Source organism: Crocodylus siamensis, chromosome 4, assembly GCF_052110815.1.
Source record: "Crocodylus siamensis isolate JL-2025a chromosome 4, ASM5211081v1, whole genome shotgun sequence".
Taxonomy (NCBI): domain Eukaryota; kingdom Metazoa; phylum Chordata; order Crocodylia; family Crocodylidae; genus Crocodylus; species Crocodylus siamensis.
The window spans coordinates 158,953,220-158,977,306 of NC_143398.1; the positions used below are offsets into that span (position 1 = coordinate 158,953,220).

At 44.9% G+C, this 24,087-nt stretch overlaps 1 protein-coding gene across 1 annotated transcript in view; it reads right to left on the bottom strand.

Moving 5' to 3' along the window:
- Positions 1–24,083, bottom strand: part of STARD3 (StAR related lipid transfer domain containing 3) — a 33,987-nt gene extending 9,904 nt beyond the window's left edge. Inside the window, exons 1-8 of the mRNA XM_090044522.1 lie at positions 23,945–24,083; positions 9,002–9,283; positions 3,371–3,448; positions 2,970–3,047; positions 2,816–2,869; positions 2,600–2,717; positions 1,152–1,250; positions 424–479 (exon numbers count right to left, since the gene is read on the bottom strand). Coding sequence (XP_089900648.1) covers positions 424–479; positions 1,152–1,250; positions 2,600–2,717; positions 2,816–2,869; positions 2,970–3,047; positions 3,371–3,448; positions 9,002–9,217 — 699 coding nt within the window. The 5' untranslated portion in view covers positions 9,218–9,283; positions 23,945–24,083. The remainder of the gene's footprint in view (positions 1–423; positions 480–1,151; positions 1,251–2,599; positions 2,718–2,815; positions 2,870–2,969; positions 3,048–3,370; positions 3,449–9,001; positions 9,284–23,944) is intronic.
- Positions 24,084–24,087: the final 4 nt, after the last annotated feature.

Below are 24,087 nucleotides of genomic sequence, written 5' to 3' on the forward strand. Positions count from 1 at the left end.
ATTCAGGATGGTCACTGAGTTAAAGGAAACTGGAAGGAAGCAGAGGCAGAAGACAGCTGTAATCATGAGCACGGAACCATTTTAAAAAGGGCAGCTAAAGGGATAGGGAGCCAGGAAAGTTCAACTTATGTTGCAGTGAGGGGGTGACTGGGATTCTGAGCGGAAGCAGCTTGTCCCACAGACCATAAGGGAATGTGACTCGGCTGCCTAGATCTCTTAGTAGCTAAAACATTTCATGACTTTCAGTTTTCTGAGAAGAGGAAAAGGGACAGCTCTTCCTTCCCAGCCAATTTACACAGCATCCTGCGGGGTTGGTTATGAACCCATGTCAGGCAGGTCTCATGAACCACAGCCTGAAAACAAATCTGAGTAACGGGAAGAAGCTGGCATCTAAGCATTGGGAGCCACTTTGTCATTATTTACCTGAGCCGTTAACACTTTCCTCCCCAAACCTTCTTCATCAGATTCATTATCTGATCCTAAAGAAAGAGACAACAAGGTAAAGAACTTGCTAATAGGGCCTCCCTCTTCACCCCAGGCTCTGGACACACAAACCCATGTAGGGGAGCCCATGATTTCTCGGACAGAAAGAGCAGGAAATGGTGATGTTCCTTCTGAAAAAGCCATAAAGCCTTCATCTTACCCTCACCTCCTGTCACCCAGCTGACATTAACTGCTGTGCTGTTTGGAGGCGGAATGCAGGACATTTGCCTCTTCCAAGTGACATCCGGCAGGGCATTTAATCAGCCCTCTGTCCCAGGGATTAGAGCTGTTGCTTAAACCCAGCCAAGAAAACATTTTGCTCTGACTGGCAGTGCAAAAGAGTCAAGGCAACATAATGTTAAGTATGACTGTTCTCCACCTCTCCTCCACTCCACAGATGGCCACAGGAACAACTAGACAACATAACCCTCCCCCTCCACCCCACACGCAGGGAAAGTCAAAGCGAGTTTACTTTCCAGCCTTGCTTGTTGTTGGCATTGCTAATTCCACTGCCAAGAGGGGGGTGGTCTAATTAGGTAAGGCTCAGCAAGGAGCTCTGCAGGAGGTGGTAACAGGGAAGAGGAAAACCACAAGGAATGCTGCGGAAGCAACTCAACCCAGACCTGGAAGGCCACTGTACGCCGTGAAGATGGAAAAACATTTGTCACCTGCAAAGGACTCGGGAGGAGAATAGAACTGCCCATCAGAAAGGGCTGTAGAATAGAGCAGGGGGCCTTGGGATGCCACTGCCTGGGCTGCCAAGTACCCTACAGGGAAAAAAGGGACATGCAAGCTGTTAATATACATATCAGAGATGAAACAGAGAGGTCCCTCCACCTCTAGGTAAAACCACCTCAGTTAAGTAACCTTGGAACTGGTTTGTGTTGGTCCTGGACTGTACCTTGGCAAGAACACAGACCAGCTTAAAAAAAAAACAAAAAACATACTTTGTTGCTGTTCCCTCACCTTTTGTTTGAGATGCAACATTTTATCTGTATGGAGATCAATGGGTTCTTCTGCCTGTCAACTCCAAAAGCAATTAAGCATCTAATTAAATAAGTGCTTCCCCTGCAAGCAATGTGCAACGTGCTCTTAATTCAATAATGGCATTAAACACTTGGTAATTTTTCATCTTAAAGCCTCCTTGCAAGACTTGAACATCCTCTGGTCTTTTCCATTGCATCAATCCATTTATGAGCAAGTAATCTGACAAATACTTGCTGGTTTATGTGCTGTCTTCCCCATCTCCCTCTTCCCTGCCCTTGCTCCTCCCCTCCTTTTGTACAAGACAAGGGATAAGAAGATTCTCTTGCAGTCACAGGCACAACTGCTATAAGAAGCAGAAAGAACCAGAAAGATAAAGGCAGAAACCTTCTATTTTGGTCTGGTTTTCAGGTGCCTCAGCACCCAGACCTTCCAGCAAAGTCCATGGGATCCCTAGGTGCTTAGGGTCTTCAACTAATTCACAGGTTCTAAGGCAGGGGCGAGCAAAATGTGGCCCAGGGGCCAGATGCAGCCCGCCAGGCCATTCTATCCGGCCTGTAGGGCCCCTAAAAAATTTAGAAAATTAATATTTATCTGCGCCTGGATGCCTATCATGCGGCCCTCAATGGCTTGCCAAAACTCAGTAAGCGGCCCTCGACCCAAAATAATTGTCGGCCCCTGTTCTAAGGTCAGGAGTAAACATTAGATGAAAGCAGCTCATCCAGGTTCCTTTGTCTTGAGCTGAATCTCTCACATTTGACTAAAATAGTTACTTCTGAAAGGAATGGAAAGGAATGGAAAGGTGAAGAATCCAGCCTTTCCCTTGATGTTTGCTTCACTATGTAATTACTCCCAGCATTAAATATTTGTGTTTTCGTGCTAATTTGAATGGACCTGGTTCCAGTTTCCAGTCACTGGCTCTTGTTCTGCATTACTCTGCTGGCTGGCCACCCCGTTATCAGCTATTTTCTTCCTAGTAAAGCACCTATATACCACGTATTGAGGCACATCAGGTGACTTATTGTAACCTGCCTATAATGTCACACTGTCACCAAAGCAACAGAAACTATGGTTTAAGCAGTTTCATTTCATCTGTCATCTCGCAACATGAAAGGGGCAAAAACTGACTTACATCGTTCCTCTTCCGCCTCCTGAGTTAAGACTTTGAAATCCAGAAACCAAGTTTCTAGCCATGCAATGACGAAAGAGACGATAGGAAGCAAGTAGCCAAAAGCCCCCTTGACCAGAAGCTGGGGGAAGAAAGCAAAACCATAGGGGGGTTATACAAAATGGGAAGTTACAACAGAACATGAGAAATCCCTTGTTAGAAGCCTTGCCAAAAACTCACCTCAGATAGAATCACCTTCACGATCAGGAAAGCACTAGACACTAGTGTAGTGAACTGAAACAGAAAAAGAGACTCAGAATTAGCCTCTAAACTTCAATGGAAAAAATAAAATACAGAAAACATAAATATTAAAAGGAGACACTTGACTACTTACTGCTATAACCCACCAGTGACGCAGCCTCAATACTGCATAGGCCAGTAGTAGCACAGAAAATCGGAAAAAAGCCAAGACCTTTAGAAACAAGAAGGCAGAGATGAATTATTAGTTCCATTACTGTCTTCACTAAAAGCCTCAGTGCTAGGTGCTGTGCAGAGAGAATGTGTCAACTGAACTTTGTCCCAAAGAGCTTATGGCTTAAACAGACATGAAAGAAGGCAGGACAGAAAAATGGGTACAAGAAGGGCAGTATTTTGCCCCTCGTCAAACAGTAGAAGCAACAGAACTTAGAAAAGAACCCGTTTCCCTGAACACTGGCTCAGTGCTGTGGCTGTTGAACTACAGTGTGTTTAATGTTAGACATGGAGGGGGAATATTCTGTGGTTTGGGATACTTACAAATATATCAAAGAAAGAGGTTTTAAACTGGTAGTCAATGATTTCAGTCTCCAAGTTCTTCTCGATGCCATTGTTCGTCTGAGAGCAAGAGATAAGAGAAAGAACAACTGAGCATGCTGATAAGACGCTCATGACAGAAGTCAGACAGTTCTAATTTAAGGTTGCCGTCAGTGCAGATTAGGTATCAGACAGGCCGGGGGAATGCATAAGCAGACTCATCAACAAACATTTATTCATGAAAGTAAGCAACAGTCCATTCTACCGTCTGTTTTACGCCAAGGAGTGTTAGCCAAGTACCAGAGCTAGAGCATCAATTAGGTGCATTAAGACAGTGTGTGGATAGAGGAGGATGTCTCAGAAAGTATCCATTAACTTTAAAAAGAGACTTATGCAATGAAAACCATCCTCAAGCTTACGGACAAACTAATGCTATAGAAGTTAAAAGGAGCCGGGGTCTTACCCCAGAGCAGCTGTTCCACATAACTGTTTAATGTACCTGCTCTTACTCTGCAGTAAATAAAAGCTAAATAGGGCAGTTTAAACCTCAGTGAAATTGGGTTAAGACCCAAGAGCAGGTAGGTGACAGTTACTTATCACCAAATAGCTGCTCCAAGTAGGTGGGGTCTTTTAATCTGCCGTTTTCTTCTCACAGGTCCAAACACTAGAACAGTGGTGTTCAACCTGTAGTTTGCAGACCCCTAGGGATCCACAGACTATGTCTAAGGGGTCTGTAAAAAGATGACTACGATCAATCAAAACTATGTGAATACCCACGCTTACAATTCAAAGAGGTCCACATCTCCATTCAAAATTTCCAAAGTGGTCTGTACCTCCATTTGAAATTTGTTATGGGCTGACAAGTGAGAAAAGGTTGAAAACCACTGTCCTAGAAGTATCATTTTGGAGATCTTTATAGATGTTACTGTCATTGATCAATTCCACCAGGTTCCCGAAGCAAGGACTCTTTACCGTCCCTTATCGGTACAGTATGCCACCTTGTCTGATTTCAAACGAGAATGCTTCTCTTCTGTCCCAGCCATCAAAAGTGTACTCTGAATGGGGAAACCAGTACTTAAAGTTAAATAAATAAATAAATAAAAGCTGTTTTTCTTAAAGGACTATTGACAATTCTATGTGAACTGAGAGAACAGTAAAGATGGTTGAAAGACCAGATTGTTTATTATTCATTTCCCAGGATAATGTGAAGTAGCTTGGGTCAGAGAAAGAGAGAAAAAGCAAAATGATTTCAGGCTAGTTTCACATACAAAGAGCCCACTGGTTACCACCTATTTTGTCAAAGTGGCTTTTGGCCTCAGACTTAATCACAAGACAGATAAGAGTTTGACAGCAGGGGTATTTTTAACACCATAGAGTCTATTTCCAGAAGCTTGGAACTGTGGTGTCTAAAGGAATTCGATGGCTCAGGTAATTGGAACGAGCTTTTTACCTTTAGGCTACTGGTTTGAATATAGCCCAGCTGGACTTGAAGCTCCTGCATTCTGACAGCTGTTTGACGGCTCAAGAGAAACAAGCTGGTGGATCTCAGTCCAGCTCATAGTAGATGGACATCCACCTACCCAAATTCACTACTCTAATTGGCGCTCTTCTGTCAAAGAGGCCAAGGACTGAATAAGCAGCCATCAAGATGCCTTCCCTCCTGCTCAGAACCAGGGCACAGAGCTGGGGGTCACTACATTTCTGCACTACTCCCATCCTGCTGTATTTATTTCTGTAGCAGTCTCCAGGACTGATAATCCAGCAGGTTTTAGAGAAATTAAAGCTTCATTCCAAGCTCACACCTGGCATATGACCTCAACATGGGAACAAGAGCTTTGGGTTAAAAGTCTTGGGCGGGGAATAAGAATCAATGCACCCTGCTGCCTTGAATGAATGAAGGAAATTGAGATGCTCCTTCAATCCTGCAGTGAACGGAAGAAGTCATGCTTGCAAGCAACTGACACACTTAATGAGGACTGGCTGATTTGCTTATGCCAAATAAAGAGAAAAAGAACTGTTTGATGTTTCTTAAAAAAGCATTAATCACAGCACAAGCCCAGTACTTTTCATAACATTGCAAATGAACCTTCCTAACATTTCTAAATGCAGTGCCTGGGCTCGGGGCCCAACCATTACCATTCAGCCACCAGTTAAAGAAAACTTATGAGCCAACATGACAGCGAGTGTAACTGGCACATGAAAAATAATTTGGTAGCTTGGTCACCAGTTTATTGCTTTGAACCAGATAGCAAATTACACAGAAAAGAGGTACTTCTTCTCTAACCAACCCCCAGAGAATGGCATCATCACCTCAGGAGAGCACAGGATTCGTCGGAGGAACAGGTCCTAAGTTGAGTTTCTACTCCAGCCTATTGGCATTAGTGTGGTGTTGACTATGCATTTCTTTCCTCTTGGTGGGGGGCTTTCTTTTTCAACCCTCAACACTATTCCTACTGTTTTTGGTGGGCAACATGAGGTGAACCCCTGACTGAGATACAGTTTTAAGTGCAGACTCTGAATAAAGTAAATGGATCATAAAGATAACAAGCTCATATGAATCACAGGATCCAGTCCTAATAAATAAACCCAAGCCAGTGAGGGTTGCATGTGGAAACAGGTCACTTCAGCTCTTCTTTCTGCTCATACTGCAACACAGCAGAACAGCAGTGTGTGCAGTTCAAAAGCCCAGGCACCCAAGATGTTTAAAACTAGTCTAGACAGAAGACAAAAGCCATCCCACAGTGTAAGAAATTATTATGACATGGCTGGAATGGGAGCACATGGACCACATAATTGAACAGTTCCTATTCCCTCTTTTCTAATTATGATTCAGAAGCTCATCAGTCAAGCTCTCTCAGTTGATGTTGTTTCTGGTTATAAGTGCACAATTAACTCTAGATGAAAAAGAAAGCTGTGTATAAGTTCTACGATCACTGGAAAGGTTCCTCATGGACCCATTCTAATGCATTGAGCATTTTTGGTTTTCAGATGCTGAGAGCTGTAAACATATGCTGCTAGTAATCACTCAGCCACTCTTGCCTTGGTCTATAGGCTCAGTTTGTGGTAGCATGAGGTTCCTTGCTATGTTCATTGTTGCCAACACAAAGGCCAAGGTTTCACTTGCCAAAAAGGTTCATTTGCCCCACCTTAAGGTGGGAGAAATGAGAGGACATTGGCCAAATGCTCACACTGAGCAGTTCAACAATATATAGGTCTTGTAACTGGTTTCTGAGGGTGACTATGCTGCAAATGAACTTCTTTGCTTTCAATACTGAGGAGTGCAGAAAAAGCAGACAACCTGAATACAACACGGGACACATAAAAGTGGACTGGTACTTCTACTTATTATAGAATAGACCAGATATCTATCTGACATAAACCAGTGTAGGGCTATGGAACTCAGCTAAGGATCGTGCTGAGATCTACCTGGACGTTTATCTTGCTAGGATCCTTTGACCCTAGCTGACTTCCTGCCCCTGGGGCAGCGGGCTGGACTCAATGATCTTCTGAGGTCCCCTCCAGCCCTAATGTTTATGAAATCTATGAAATCTGGCCCTCTAGTTTCAAAGCAGGGCCTTTAACATAGGTGAACAGGAGCCAACCTTCTGGGCAAGTATGCCACAAAAGCCCCACATCCTTCAGTGCCATTCTGATCTCCTTCACCTGCCTGACCTGTTGCCTTGTTTTCTGCTCCTTGCCCTATCTAGTGCTGGGTTCCATACTCCATCCCCAGTCTGCAATATGCCACACACAGAGGCTGCCCATGCCACATGTCACACACATGCTGCAGGGTTGAACACCCCTCGTAAGTTAAATGCCTCTCCAAAGTCAAAGCCTGCAGCAGGGTGGGTTTGATTTCAATCAAATTAATTTAAATCACTGATCAGGAAGCCTCGATTTAACCATTGTTTTCTACAATAAAGAACATTCTTGCTGTTTGATATAACCTTACTAGATATTATTCACAACTCAGAGATAGATATGGGTTTCATTTTTAGAATGAAATGCTATACATTTTAAAGCAGTGATTTATTTTCATTTTTTTCAAATTAATTTTGCAGCTATATCAGAAAACTGAATTATGATTTGATTATTTTATGTACCAAAGCTAATTGAAGCAGATACTTGTGAAGTCATTGGGAGGTGAACTATCTCCAATTCACTAGATTAATTGTGGATATTTGGGGGATGTTTTTGCCATGCTGAATTAGAAGGACATCAAATGAGTGCTGCAGCTATGTTATTAGGTTGGGAATTTCTCCACTTTCTTCTAGATTTCTTCTTAGCTTTGATTTCTTCTCTCTTTTACGGCCTGGCAAGTCTGTTGCCATGATAGGTTTTACCTTCTACAATACCATTCCCTCAGTAGATCTCAAAAAAAATGGAAAGACTACCCTCAGAAACTTATCCCCTTGAGACTTCTGGAATCTTCTGCTCAAAACGTTTTTCTTTTGTTTCTACTGCCCCTACCTCCTTCCATTTATCTGCAGACTCCTCCTCCTTGCCGAGATCTACTCCACCCCAACAATCCTCTGTTTCAACATTTGTCAACCCATGGGTCGTGACCCAAAAGTGGGTCACAAGAATATTTCAAAGGGTTGTAAGCAAGTGCCAGAAAAACACACAAAATGCATGGGCTTCTCCTTGCAAGCTAACAGCATTCCAGCCTGCAAGCTGCTGCTTGGGGTGTGGCCAGCATGTAGCCAGGCAGGGTTATGGGAGCAGCCCCAGCAGCCAGATTCAGGTGAGTGTATGGGGAGCAGGATTTGGAGGGAAAGGGCTTGGGGACTGTCAGGGTGGGAAGGGCAGTGCATGTGTGGAAGGGATGGTTGTGTGTCTGTTGGGGTGGGGTGGGGGGATGGGGAAGACAGGTACCTACTGGCACTGGGAGAAGGTGGCCAGGTACCAAGGCTGCAGCACAGCTGGGGGAGGTGGGGGGGCAAGTTGGGACAAGCCATCAATCTTTGCAAATGAGTGTCCTAGTACAAAAGAGGTTGAGAGCCACTGCTCTAGTCATGTAACTTCTTGAAACGTTGGACTTTTAGAGAGGTTAGGGCTTGGCTGTATATACACCAACTTGCAGAGAGACAATAGGGCTGATGGGTAGGTAATCAGGTCAGTTCTCTCTAATCTTCATATACTGCTGTTAACAAGGATGTTATCTTTAGAGACACAAATCCAGTTTGAGAACTGAAACTGAGCATCACAGAGACACTTAATGGGATCTTCTAGACTTAGAGGTCCATTGGGCAGAGTAGTTTTCTTTAATCTTTACTAATCTTTAGAGAAGCCTCTGGGAACCCCGTAGGATTGGGCCCCTAATATAGTCTATGACCTGTTGTGATCTATTTATAAAACTTTTTTAGAAAAGTTACATAAATATATTGTCTCAAATAGTATATAATTAAAAGTTATAATCCCTATTCCATGATGATATTTTTGAACTTTAACATATCTTAAGTTTAAACTATCTTTATATAGGCTTTCTTTTTAAGCATCTTAAAAAAATCTGATTAAATAAAAAAAAAATCTGATTTTTTAATTTATTTTTTTTAATCGTTGATTTTTATCCACCCTGGCCTGCAGGGGGAGATCCACTTGCCACTTCCCCAGTAGAAAGAGTCTCAAACTCACGTTCAGTTCAATTATCCACAGCAGAGAGACAAACAGTAGGTCAAAGGTGACAAAGAGGCAGAAAGTCCTTCGGACGTCCGAGATAGCTTTTCGCTTCTCTGGAGAGAGGTAGCAGTAGGGGGAAAAGCCCTGGCTCTGGGAGAACGAGCTGCTTATAGAGGCAATGGCTGGGAGGCTCTGTTCCAGGTCTTGCTGCAAGTTTCTAGGCTTGCTCATCCTCAGCCAAAGCAACTGGATCCTACGGCAATCAGGTCAGCACCTGCGAGCTCATCAGTGTATCACCTGTGGGAAACATGAAGCAGATTCTTAAGATACTTGCACACTATAGTTTCTTTACTAGCCAATTCTTACTACAGCCTTTGCAACACAGCGGAATCTCAGATCATCGGTCCTAGACTGACTGCTCTGATTGTGGGGGCAAGTGGAGCAGGAGGGGAGGAAGGAGGATTTTCAAAGGCACAGGGGCCACTCTGAAGTCACCCCCATCTCCAAGTAAAGTGAATTCCACCCACGGAAAACACTGCTGGAGAGAAGCAGGTTCCATCCTTTTGGTTTCAGAGACCTCCTAGCAGCAGCAGCAAATATATGGCATTATTTTTCCTCCCATTTCACACTTGGCAACATTAAGTAGGGACCCTTTTCTCTTTTGGCTCTCCCTGCTGCCGCCCAGGCTCACACTTGCTCCAGGCAAATGAAAATGCACTGCTGCTAGTTCTGGGTTAAAAAACAAAACCAAACCATTGCGGGTATCGCTAAGAGGCGCAACTTCACTCCAAAATAAACCTGTCCACATTCTCATTGTTGCACTCCATCAGTGTGGAAAGCATGGCCAACTGCATGTTCAGAGGACCAATCTTACCACTTACTGATGCTGTAGCAATGGAAATGTTTGCAAAGGCAAAGGCACTAGAAAGGGGCCTTTTATTGGAGCCCAAGGACACCCCTCAGCCACCCAATGATGGGTGTTAAATGTAAGGTTCACGGGGGTTGGCCCTTCTACATTGTCCATGGATATTCAAACCATCACCCCTCAACTCCCTTCACATTCCAGTAACTGTGGTGCAGCCCTGTCTTAACCTAAGCTGTTTCTTGGACATCTGCATCTGATCTACTTGCTTCACTGACAAAACCCCTTTTCCTAAGAACTCCTCATAGAGCTGCAGAGAGGCAAATTCTGTTCTGCCTCCTGCATTAGCCACCCTGCCAGGCAAGTTCTGAGCACCTTTGTATACAACAGTGAAAAGGAAGTAGAGAAAACAGCTGCATTTTCACACCCAGTGTGTGCTGGCAGGAACTGGGCACTCAAAATAAACTTGGAAGCTGAGAAAGTTTCACTTCAAAAGGTATCAGGGCCCAAATGCATAAATTTAAACACGCTGGCAACCCATTTTACTGCAAACAGTCATGCATAACAAAAAAAATACAACAGTGCAGCTATGTTAACCAACTGTGTTTACTCCTAAGCAGGTACAGAGACAGACAAAACAATTTTATGTAATCTAAAAATACAGAGGTATGATAACTTTATGAACAATGCGTACAAGCTGGGCAGTGAGATGAAGTTACTGCATAACTATGAGAGTGATGGTGGTGGTGGGAGGGGGAGAATTTGAATTTTCTGTACGGCTGAGCTAATGTAATGTAATAGGGGTTGTTGGAAGAGCAGACAGGAAGCTCATACAATATACATCTAGACAAGAACACTCCACATGCACACTTGAATGACAATGGATAGCAAGTTACTGGCTTCAAGGATCCTACGCCCAAGGAAGCTGACAGCCTTATTTTCCCCAAAGCCAGGAGCCTGGGGACCAAGAGAAAACTAAGAGTTAAGCCTTTCTTAGAAGAAGTAGTCAGGGAGGCTGGGGACAATTCTCAAAGCCATCTAGGGAGGCCTGCTGACAGTCTTAAAAATTGGCTCTTCCAAGATCTAGAGAAGAGTTAATCTCAGGAAGAAGCAAGCTATGCTATCTTTGGAAAACTTTTGTTTCACATGTTTTGCTTTAAGAAGCTGACCACTGATGGGGGGGACAGAAGTGCTGTATCTGAGCTCAAGTCCTAGCTGCTGTGGTAATCACTGCCAATACCAGAGATGCAACCTTCAGCTTTGATGGCAGGAGACACCTGCCATGGCAAAATGCAGGAAGGGTTAAAGCCCCTCCATGCCCAAGAGGAGTCAGAGATGCAGCTGGCTCAGTGCCTATGGCAGGTCCCTGTAACAAGATACATGCCAAAACAGCTCTAGAGCATCGTACAACTGTGCTCCACAACCACTGGTAACTGCACAGCAAGGCTGCCTAGCTGGTAGCCCACAGACCATATCCGAGTCTGACCCAAGCAGGGTACTGGCACAGTGTGGGATGCTGGCACATGGGCATGGTGCAGTGTGTGGGGCATGAGGGCACCGTAACTGTGCAAAAGCGGGAGGTACGTGGCACGGTGCGTGGGGTCCTGCAGGGTGCCTGCTGCTTAGCGTGCAGCCCAAGTGGCACATGGCTCCCAGCCTCTCAAACTCAATAGCCCTATTGTAGGGTAAGAAGGGGGAAGGAGAAAATATGGAATTAAATCAAGCTGAGGGGACTTTATAGGATGATGTCATTTTGTATAAACTGCAACAAGCCCTTCCATTGTGATGAGGACAATCTCAAACTGGAGAAAAAAAAAGAAAAGAAGCGGAGACATCTGTGAGCACTAAATTATATATCGATGTGCATACTCCCTGCCTCATTCTTTATGGTAGTGTCACCTTCCTCTCAACTCGAACAGCACTTTGCACTTACACGACTTCCAAGGTCGGAACACTTAGCCATATAATCCTTCACCAAAACCACGCATCCCCATTCCCCAGCCAGAGCCTTCAACAGCATTAACCCCGTTTCACAGGAGATGATTCAGAGTAGAAAGTGACCAGCCTACAGTTGTACAAAATCCATATTCCTGGCTCCCACACTATGCTTTCTGGTGCTTCCCCACCCCCGCCTGAAACTAAAACATTCCTTTTCATCTGGAGGAGATTTTAAGAGAACCTGAAGTGCTATAATACCACATGGGTCAGTGATGCAATCAGAAGGCAAGGTAGAGATGCACCTTATAGGAGTCAGAAGTGCATAAGCTTTCATGAGCAAGAGCTCACTTCATCAGACAGCATAATCACAAAAGCTTATGCACGTTTGATTCAGTTAAGTCAATAAGGTGAAATTCTTCCCGTCTTCTGCCAGGCTTCAGACTAATACAGCTAAATCTCTCTGCTCATGAATTAGGGAGATATGAAAAGAACTAGCATTTTTACCAGCCCAGAAGAAGAAATAAAAAGATAAGTCCTGATCAAGCAGCATCTGAAGAGAGCTGTATTAAACCACCTAGGAAGGGTCCAAGGAGAAAAAGGGGTTTTCCTATTTTTAGAACAGTTATAAAATTCAGTTCTAAAGAGGAAGGAAATAGTCAGTTGCATTCAAAACGCCCTTTCTTTCTCTCTCTCTTTCTTAAGTTACAAGTTCTGATAGGCAAGGGAATACATAAGCTTGTCATAAGGTGGAATATGAAGCATTTCTTCTCCGATGCTCATGACACTGGACTTATCCATTAGAAAGGGCTGGAGCTTGAAGAGGGAAGAGTAATGCCAGAGGGTGCGTTGTTGTTTTTTAAAGCCTGCTTTCTTCAGAGTGGAAGATGAATTATTAAGCACCCTAGTGCATATTACATATTTATATATTCTCTGAAATCTTTTTTGCATCAGAATGCTGTCTGTCTCAGAGTCTGGGTGCCCGAGCTACTACTTGGCTTTTTTGGTATTGCTCAATACCAAAGGCAGGAAGCAAAACAAGCTGTGAGGATGCCAGACCAACCATGCATAGTGCCTCAAGAAATTCCTCAGGCAATGATAACAGAACAGAAAAAGCAGGAGGAGAGAGAGTCTGACTGTTGCTTTTGCCATTAGAAATAGTGCCATAGGCCTTAATGAAGCTAACAACTAAAGAAAGGTTTCTTTCCACACCCAACCCCTGCCCCAAAAGCCCCATCTCAAGACCAGGCCTTGGACCTGGTTATTCCATTAACCGCTCCTCTCCAATGAGGAAGTACCCAGCAGTCAGAGTAGGGCCTTGATTGCTGTGAAGCGGATACATTAAACACCTTACTTATCCGCACATACTTAACACTGGCAGTGATGATTCATCTGATTGAGGACCATAACCCTGTGAAAGCAGATGGCGTCCAGTGTTGGTTTGCCCAGGGCACCTCAACTCAACTTGTGTATGCCAGGATCCTTCCAGCCACTGCCCTCCTCATTCTCCACACAGGCCTATCACTCTGAGTAAGAAGCAGACAAACTAAGTCTCAGATTCACTGCCAAGAGAATGTCAATTGCTAATGCATGCAGCATGCTTTCACACAGATTTGTACTGCAAGAACTCAAGCGCTCAAACCCCAAAGATGTTGACCCAAAAGAGACACCTGTATCAAAACCCTGCAGGGGCTCACAGTCAGGTACAAGTAAGCTGTGTAGGATGTGTGGCATGCATGATACAGGGTCAGCCTGGAGCATCAATATCCATTTGAACTGCCTCGCTTCTGCTGATTTGAGTCCTAAGCTTCACATTCACCTGTGTCTGCCTGTTAATTACAAGCCTTACAGTAAGAAAAGGCTTTTAGCCCGGTAAGATCATTCTTCCTTGCCTCCTGCTCCCCAGACTTCATACTACAAATGTGTGTTCTCAGCTCATCTGATGGCTCTCGCAAGTAATTCTCAAGTCACCTCCTTTGATAGCTACAACCTTTACACCAAATACTGCATCAAAAGACAAAATGCCTAGAGAGAGGATTAGAGGTGGATCCTTTTAAAGATACAAAAACTACAGATGTTTTACTAGAAGTTAAAACGTGTCCTGGGTTCTTAGAGAGGAGAGGTGTTTTTACATTTAATTACCACTGTATTTTTAAAAAGGTTTACCTCCCTAAACAAACAAATAAACAAGAAAAAAATGCAGAGAAATCCAAATAGCAGGCTTTTTTTCGAGACGGAGAGAGAGCAGGCAGGCTGCATGGTGCTCATAGCTCTGATCTCTCAGGCCTGCATAGAGGTAGTTTTGTTAACACACAGCAATTATGTTTTTGATTATAATAATTAGCAAAGCACTTTACAAATATTATTTAATGCTCATCACCCCAGAAGGGAGGTAAGATCATCTATTGTGTACACTTTTCCCTGCTGTTGGGATCTAATAAAATAAGGGGGTGAGTCTGAAAGCATGGTTTGGCAGCTGCTTGTTAAAGTCTTTGGTCAAATTAAAGCCTGGGCCTGTATTTTTAAGATTAGTTCTCTCTCTGTCACAGTCTGTAGCAGTTTCTGGTAAAGCCTCCACAATGCTAAGCCTGCTGTGAGACCACAAAGGAGACAAAGACAGATGGAGGGAAAAGGAGAATTAAAAGAAAATAAGGTAGCAGGAAAACAACAGTTTGTTTCTCAGTGCCACCAAGACAATATAAACGTTTTGAAACACAAAAGCTTTCAGGAGAGGCTTCTCTATAAAGAGACTCTTCCCAAATATTTCATAAGCTGACTGCTGAGAGCTGAGCTCCTCCTTGTAGAGGAGAGTCTCCTCTGGAGAGCTTTTGAATAAGAAGCTCATGAACTGCCTCAGCAAGAGTGCTCCTTAGATTGGGAAGAGGAGGGGAAGAAGATGCTAAACTATTTGAGGGGAAAGTACAAACCGTTGCCCCCTGTTCTCCAACACGTACTCATTAGTTGGCAGAAGCACTGTACACACAAGAATATTCACATGTCCCCTCCACTTCCCTAAGACATGCAAGCACAGCCCTCCTTTCAGAGGTCACTGCCTAACCAATGCAGTCCTGTCACTTCTTGCTCAAGAGACCCTCTGCCACAGCAAGGACCCCCAACACATGACAAAGTGATCAGGCTTCCTGCTGTAGTGGAGTCTTTCCCAAGTAGCTGTGTCTATTCATCCGATAAATAAATCCAGCCTCAGCCCCAGCTGTAATCTTCATCTCAAATTTTTATCCTGCAGAGAGGGGGTGGAAGAGCTCCAGAGGATAAAGCTGGGAAGCAGCAAGCCTGCTTTCTGCTCTGGATGTTGCCAAGGCATAGTCTTAATGGCCCGATGTCCTTGCTGAGTCCCTGCAAGACCGTGCTATTAAACTGGGAAAATCTCAGAGCCTCAGAGTCCATCCTAGCTCATCAAGAAAGCCCTGCCTGAGAAGGGCAAGGCTGCAGGCACAAGGAAGCCACAAAGCAGGGGTGCAAGTCGGAGGGGTGAAAGTTGGTATTTAGCCTCTGTAGGTTTTTGCAACCTTGCAGGTGCCTTGACCATCCTTGTTTTTGCCTCTGGTGCACTCCCACCGCTTTCTGCTTCTGCTAAGGGTAGGATTCCTCACAATCTCCCTCCTCCTCCAGCTAGGGAGAGAGAGTGTTCATTAATTCCTTCCAGACACAGGAACATTCTTCATACTGCAACCATTAGCTCTGACCCACAGACACTTGACTCCTTAATCAGTCAGCACAGGGACACTTACATGCTGATTCACCGAAAAGGCAGGGCTGGAGGGGTCCTCAGGAGCTCATCTTGCCAAACCCCTATGCTCAAGGCAGGATCATTTGTGTGTAAACCATTCCAGACAAGTATCTGTTTAACCTGCACTTAAAGGCTTTGACTAATCACAATTCCGCAGCCTCTCTAGGTCATCTGCTCCACTGCTTAAGCACCTCATACAAATAATGTGCTTCTCCCTCTCCAGGAGGGGTACAGTGCTGTTATAACACTCCAACACCCGCGCCCCCCACCCCAAGAGACAGCACAAGTTTCTGCCACAGAGCTTTGAATTTGACAACCCTCAGATCCCCTCAGGCAGGTCCTTTTAAGTCCCTCCAAGAAAAGGCTGAAATCCCTTCAGAACAAATGAAGGCAGATGCATTCGATGGGCCTTTTCCCCCTTCTGTCCTGAATCAAATCATTCAGTTCAGAAAAGGATGCCTCCAGCCACCCAGTTCTGTACCTGTCATCAGGAGGGATGATCCAGTTATCTGCAATTCACATTCATCACCATCATACTCCGTTTCTACTGGCAAGCCATTCCAAGACTCGCAATTAAACTGTCCATCACTGAACTATGCCTCTTAGATTCACCAAAGGGAAGTTGGGTATAAGGGTCATCAGACCTAGGGGTGACTAAACACTTGGTGCTACAGGCACATCAGAAGTCAAAATAGAAGAATTTCCTAGCACAAAAGCAAAAGGGTAAGAACTTTAAGCCAAGTCTCTTCTCGAAAATCTTTCGCTAGCTTCTAAGCAACAGTGAGGGCAGCAGGAAGAACATACGAGAGATGTACTCAAAGGCTTTCAAAAAAAAAAAAAAAGCGATGCAGTCTCAGTTACTTGAGTCATACACTGACTCACGAGAAGCATTATCTGGAAGTTGTGTTAAAGGTCACCTTGCATCCTCTCAGGCCCTGATTTCCTCCTGCTAGAAATCCAAATCAACAAGGAAGAATGGCACCAGTAAGCTTTTCTCATAGGCCCTGTTCCCTTTACTGCCCATGCTAAATTAGGGAACTGAGCTCAGACCAGAGTTCAACTTGGATTGAACAACAAAAAGCCAGGAAGCATTTGGATCTGCTGCTCCAGTTTGGGAATGGCAAGGAAAATGTAATGGCAAGGAATTCCTGTGAGCAAGACCCACCACAGGATGCCCCTTTGACCCTGAAGGGCTGGGCCTGCTCCAAACTCAGCTCTACCCTCCCTGTATCCTGGGGCAGAATAAATTATGCAGAATATGGCACCCTTCTGGCTTTTAAGCCAGTCCCCCTGCCACACCACTCCAGCTTACTGGTTATGTTATCAGGAATTTCTCTGTGTGTTCCCAAACTATGCAGTATGGGATCATGGCAAAAGGAATGCAACTGATTTCACTTTAAGACAGTCACACTAGTAGGAGAGACACTTGAAAGCCAGATGGGCTCTCTGCTGTACTCAACAACCAGGGGATGCAAAGAGCACCCTTCTCAAAGCCTTGCAACATGTCCCATGACCCGGGAAGCCTGCACAGTATTAAACACCCCCCACCCTGAAAACCAGGACTCCATTCTATTGGCATAGCTAGCCACCTTCTTAATTCAAAGCTAGTTGCCTTCCTCCATATAATTTGCAGTCGCTCAAGCTCACACCCCTCAAATACAGCCTCCTCATTAGCACTTCACACTATCAAAACAATTTTCAAAGTACTTCAGTGGCAACTTAATCGTTCAAGCCTCCAATTCACAACCCACCCCCAGCCAGCACGCTTTCTGATCACGACTATTCTTAATTTGTGGGGCTGAGCCATCTCCCTCCCCACTCTGACAATCCCCCTGGAGTTCAGTGTCTGACACCAATCCTTTTGCTCCCATCCCAGTGCCTGCAAGTCAGCAAAAAAACACGGCTTGCCTAAATATTCAAGGAGTCTGATTTCCATGGCATGGCAGCTCAGCTGTGAGACTCCCACCATCCAGGCTGGCAACTCAAGGTCTCACAAGTGTTCGCTGAAACCTCAAGGTCTGATGTAATTAGTCACTGTTTTTATTAACAATCCTCAGCAGCTGCCAGCTCGAGTTTGGAGCAACCTTAATGAGGAGCCTCTCTGGGCTTCATGTAAAGATAAGACTTAAACAACGTGCAGCAGAAAAATCTTTGGCCAGGAATAGGTTTAGGAAACAAGATTTCTCATGAGGCTTTTTACTCCTGGAAATTCTTGCCTTCGGGAGTAGCTAATACCGGATGCTTCAGAGAAACTGCTCCTGAGACAGTGGAGACCCTTATCATCATACCAAAACATTTAAGATATTACGCAGTCCCTGATAATGTCAGGGAGACAGAGCCACATGACTCTAGTTTCCTGGCTTTGAGAATGCCACAAGCTGACACCACACATGAAGCAGAAGTTCCTTTCATTTTGCTTCAACCCATTTTAGTTTGTCACTAATTCTACTGCGAGACCAGTTGTTCCCCCTAGGGCTTAGGTCTGGTTTGTAAACTGTTCAAAACAGAGAGGTGTCAATTTGTTTGCCACCACTTGTGGTGTCTAAATAAAAAGCACAGTGGAAAAAAAAAAAAAGAACTGATCAGATTTCACTGTGTTCCAATCTTAAATCTCCCCTAATTCGTGCTTGTCTCCTTTATGGCAGGCATGATTGTTATTTGCTAAGCGCTATGGTGATATATGTGATGCAAATGCTTCGAATGATTCAGATTCATGACTACAGGAGGACTTTAGAATGTCTGAACAGTTTAAAGTTCTTCCAGTGCTTAAACAACATCACACCCTGGTGGGGTTTACTGTGCCGAACGGGAAGAATTTCCACAAACCTGGGCTCCATAACTGCCATCACAGCGAGAGTGCTAATGTGAATTTTTGTTTCAAGACCCACCATCGCTGGCATTCCCTGTTGCATGAGCTTTCCAAGCAAAAGCAGCAGTGTATTTCTCCAACCAAACATTTAATGGTACCCAGGTTTGAGCGACACTCACATCAGCACTCAGTGAAAACAACACTGTTAGGAATAAGGGCAACAAAAGGAGACAGATTGGACCATTTCTGCTGTGCCAAGGTACTAGGGCTGAGAGGTATCAGCAGAGCCTGGGTGTTGGGGCAAGCACAATTAGGATAACAAACTGTGGTAGATCACATCAGGGAGTTGGGCTTCTGGAAGTCCTGCCTTCTAATCCTGTCCTTATGTTGACAAGTGGTGTTTAGCTCGAAAGCAAGGGTGGAAAGACAGAACCAGGAGGCTTCTGAACCCACGACTATGGCAGCTAACATGGATTTTAAAGGAAGCTTAGCACCTGCTAGGAACAGGGCAAGGTAGGGTTAAGTATAGCTAGCTAACTTTTGTCTGTCTGGTTAAAAAAAAAAAAAAAAAAAAAATCACTGTCCTTGTCATCACTGAGGACAGAACTGTGTTGATTAACAACATAAGCTGATCTTTTTAACACAATGTGCTTTCAGTATACAGTCAATCAGTCAGGGCGCCCCCCCATGAAACACCCATATTTCCTGAGCCTTCCTCCATACGATGGAAACAATAACAGTATTTAAATTTCAAACAATAGTCCTGTATCCATGGGTGTGCATGTTGGGAGGAAACTACACAAAGTAACAGACACAGTTCTCTGCAAGAGCAGCCTGCAGTGTTTGTATCATTTGTCTGCACAAGTCCAGGGTCTTGTCTCATTTTGTAACACAGGCTCCTAAAAGAGACTAACCAATTCGAGTGACCAAGGCTACATAACCCCAAGGTTTTCATGCCCTGAAGAATGTTTACAACATAGCTTTATTGGGGCTGGAAGTCACAGGGAGCTCAAAGGATATTCCAGAGACTTACCTATTTCAAATAAAGTGCTAAACAACAGAGCAGGGCTCTGCAAGCTTTAAACTGAGGTCTGGTCCCAATTCCTGACTTACTTGGTTTGACCTTAAACAATTTGCTTCATCTCTCCATGCCTTAGTTTCCCCAGCTGCAAGCAAGAGCGGATTGACTTTTATTAGTAAATGTTTAGGATTGGGAATTCAGAAAAAAGATGACAAAGCTGATAGGGAAATACAGATTGCCCGAGCGAGGGACTAACAATAGAGGGATAGGAGTGAGGAGGGGAAGGCAACTAGGCTACAGGAGATACATACTACTTCCCAGGAAGAGATGAGAGGCTTAATTAGTATTCATAAAAGCACCTTGGAGGTCCTTGGTTGGAAGAGAAAAGGTATTAAACAGGAATAAAGCTTTTAGTTACACATCTCTCTGCCTCTGTAAGCTCCTAATAGATGTTTATTGTCTGGATAGTGCTTCCTTCCTCTCCTCCAGCTAAGCTGAAACTCCTGCTCACTGTCACCAGTGCCAAAAAAACAGATCAGATAGCTTTAAACCACTTAAAATGTAACGGTGCCCTTGGCGAATTAGTGCATAAAGCAGCTTTAGGAGGATTTGATTTAAATCAATAAATTGTTAGTAATCATCAGCTGTTCTCTCTGTCCCACATCAAACCCCACTGTCAATCAAAATTTATGGAGAACATTTAAACCAGATCGCTGCTGTCCTAAGGAACTGACACTCCCTATTTGCTTTCAAATCAACACAACAAATCAGTACTTAAAAGGTGAAATCGAGAACCATAGAAAAGTAGTGATGAAAGGAGCCTCAGGGGGTCTTCTCCACCTGTCTGCTGAAAGTAAGATCATCCATGTCAAAACCACCACACCTGGTGTCTGTGTAGCTTGCTCTTAAAGACTCCCAGCGATGAAGTTTCCACAGCCTTGCCAGGTAATCTATTCCAGGGCTGAACCACCCTCATACAGAGAAAAGACTTCTTACTATCCAGCCTACATTGCCCTTGCAGCCATTTCAGCCCATTACTTCTTGCCCTGTGTCAGTGAACACTGACAAACATTGACTGCCATCCTCTTTTATGGTTTTTTTTTGTATCTGAAGACTGTTCTCAAATCACTTCTGTGTTCTTTCTTCTTCTGTAGACTAAATACCAGTTCTTCCAAACTCCACTTGAGTAACACATTCTCAGTCATTTTTGTTGCTCACCTCTGAACTCTTTCCAATTTTTCTAGATCTTCCTTGAAACAGTGTCCAAAACTGAATGCAGTGTACCAGAGGAGGCTTACTGAAAAGTGGAAGATATGTGGTGGACAGTCCATTAACACATCCCAGTCCGCTATTACCCTTTTTTGCAACAATGCTGTTACACATTCATTCAGCTTGCAAACCATTACAACCTCCAGTACTGCAGCCTAGTCAATCATTCCCCATTTTGTATTTATGAATGTAATTGTTATTTCTCAAGTATGATACTTGAATTAAGTGTATATTTAAGTGCAATCTATTACATTCTTGTAACAAGATCTGTTATGTTGCACCCCTTCCCATGACCTACCACTTTGTCAAGTTAGATTATGAACACTTTTGGGTCTAGAGATGGTGGAATGGTCTAGAAAATAAAGCACTGGATTTGGACTCAGGAGACCTGGATTCAATTTCCTGCTTGGCCACACAACTCCTGTGTGATTTCTGGAAAGTCACTTAAAACTTAATTTCTCTTCTCTCTCAGTTCCCCACCTGTAAAACAAGTTATAATGCCCCCCAAACCTAGAAGAGTAGCACGTGAATGAAAGCAGCAATAACTGCAAAGCACTCAGACACTATAATGAGGAAGCCATATAAATACTTAGGGAAATACTGGAACTCTGCTCTTCTAGCCACTGTACAGAAGAAGACAAGGCAGGGTAGCACCTTAAAGACCAACTTGTTGAGAAAGGCATACACTTTCATATAAGACAGCCTACTTTGTCAGATGCTATGAACTGACTTGCAAAGAGCAGAAGTACTAAGTGGAGAGGAATTAAATAATTTCAATTCAAAAAGATAGGGAAAGGATAGAGGAAAAGATAGGGGGAGGAGACACTGTTGAGTGCCCTCACACGTCACCTCTCTGGACGTTTCATCGCTGACCTCAGGGTAGTTGTTTTTTAAAGTTTTGCTGTTCTTAAAAAAAAATAACCGCAACTTTGCAGAACAGCTATCCACAGTTTGGTCTGTGTTAAGTATGGTCTCAGAGACTTTGGATTCTTATCCCATTGGCTAGACTAGCTTTTCTAACCCTCATGTCCCTCAGTGGGTTAACTTCTTTGTTTTTTCCCTTTTCATCTCTTCACCCCACCTTCCCCTCCCTTAGCAGTGACCGCTCCCTGTCCTTTCCTCCCTCTTTCCCTACCCTTAGAAATAAAATAATTTAAATACAATTTATTGCCCCTGCTCATTCATGGCATCCAAAGAAGTAGGCTGTCACCTACAAAAGTATACATCTTTCTGAACAAAGTAATCTATAAGGTGCCACCCTGCCCTACCTTCAGGCTAACAGACCTAACTACCTTTCTATATAGAAAAAGAAAAAGAAAAAGCTCCTGCCTCAAAAGCTCACAGCCTAAACCATAAAGCACCAAGCAGAATGGGACCTACTTTAAGCTCTGTTATAGCACAAGTCACAGAACCCCACTAACCCCCACCCCCAGTTATTAAGTTCCTCACGAGTACAAACATTCAGAAGGTCAAGTCAGGTCCAAATTTTAAGTTCCATGAAGGTTTTAGAAATCCCCAGTAACAATGATAAATGTCTAATGGAAACAAGACATTCCCTGAAATCGCAGAAACCCTGGCTCTCCATCAGTGGGAATCAGAAAAAGCTAAGAGGGACACAACCTTGACTAGAAAGCATGTGAGGCTGTTCCTTGGATCACCTGCCTGATCTGTGGAGCAGAAAAGGCTGAGAGAAGATCTGAAGGAGAGTCAAAGAAGGGATGAAGAACCTGCCATGTTCAGCCCTTGGAAGAGCTAAGGAGTTATTCATGGCATCAGGAGCTAAGAAATTATTGACAACATTTCATAAAAGCCGGACGTTGGCTGCTGTGGTTCCCCTGCTTTACCTGTAACAGGTTCAGGTGTTAGATCTGTGTTGTGTCAGGGTTGACAGTTGTATTAAGTAAAGTTTAGACTATGGATTGTATGGGATGTTTTGGATGGAGATGATCCTGCCTTAGGCAGGCCTACTGGATGTGCTGAAAAATCATGGGCTTAGGCCCATCACCAAATACTACAAGCCTCCCTTAATAAGGGAGGCCACTGGGGACACCATCAAATGATTTCTTGGGACAACTAAAAAGGAAATGGGAGCGATGTCATAGGTTAATGACAAGGGACACAGAAGGGAACATGGAGCAGAGCACACTGGCCAGTGCCTACTGCCCACTGCCCTCTGAATGAGTCAAGGGACCCTGTGACACCAACTAGTAAAACTGCCTGAAGATGTGAGCAGAGGACACACACTCAGCGGGCTCATCCCATTCACATACTCCTTCCTGGTCTTATAGATGAAAAGCTCTGCCAGCACCAGGTGGAGGTTGATCTGCAAGTCCCAGGGCTTGGTGGAGCCAGGCATGGGGAGCACGTAACAGAAACAGTGCAGGGAGAAGTTCAGCTGGAACCTCAGCAGGAAGCAGAAAGGGCAGTCCCAGGCCAGCAGTGGGACTAGGTAACCTCAGGAGCTCCCTTCCAGCCCCACTCGTCTAGGATCGTACAGCATCAGGGAAACACCGTGACCACAAGTGTGGCAGGGGAAATACCCTGACCAAGGCTATGTGATTAAAATGGCACTGTGTAATGGAGGGTGCACCCTTGTCTGCTTGCAGACTGGGTTCCCTATGACAGCCTCATAGTTAGCTTCCTACTGACCAGCTTCCAGTGAGAGGATCTCGGCTACACATTGACTTTAGGGAAAATGGGAGACTCCTCTCTAGCTTGCTGCTGCAACCATATGGCTGTGGGCAAGCGAAACTTAGAGGCATCCGAACCCCAAGCCTCCAGGCTTGGGCCTGCACATAGGATTCCTGCCAAAGGATTTGGAAGTATTGGAAGCCCCAGGCTGGAAAGTTTGGGGTGGAGGACACTTGCTCATAGCAGGATCGCACATGGTTCTTGAATGACTGAAAGGATTTGGACCTGATCTGGCTGATTTGACCTGGGACGTGAAAAAATTTCCTGCAGCATCAACTTTTAACCCAACCCAAAGAAGCAGAAGAGCAGGGGGGGCAAAGCAAGCCTCTACCCCAGGGATGGAGAACATGGGCCCGCAAATGCACCCCACCCCAGCCGCCGGGACAGCCCGCAACGCGGGCCCAGGACCTCCTGCTCGGAAGCAGCGGGTCGGGCGAGGCCCCCCAGCCGCCCGTCCGCACGCACGCGGAGGCACCGGCGGAGGCAGGGCCGGGCCGGGTCCGGCCGCACGGCGCAAGGCGCTGCACGGGCCGCAGGAGGAGCCTCCGGATGCCGCCGCCGATCGGCGCAGCCCCGACGCGCGGGGGTGACGGGACACCGGGCTGGGGAGGGGGCCGCGGTACCTGCTGGCGGCTCCCGGCAGCCGATGACAGCTCGCAAGCGGAAGTAAAACCCCACGACTTCCGGGTACCCCGCGGCAGGCCATAGGACAGCCACCGTGACCGTTCACTCCTCCGTGACCCCGGAAGAAGAACCGGCGCGTGGT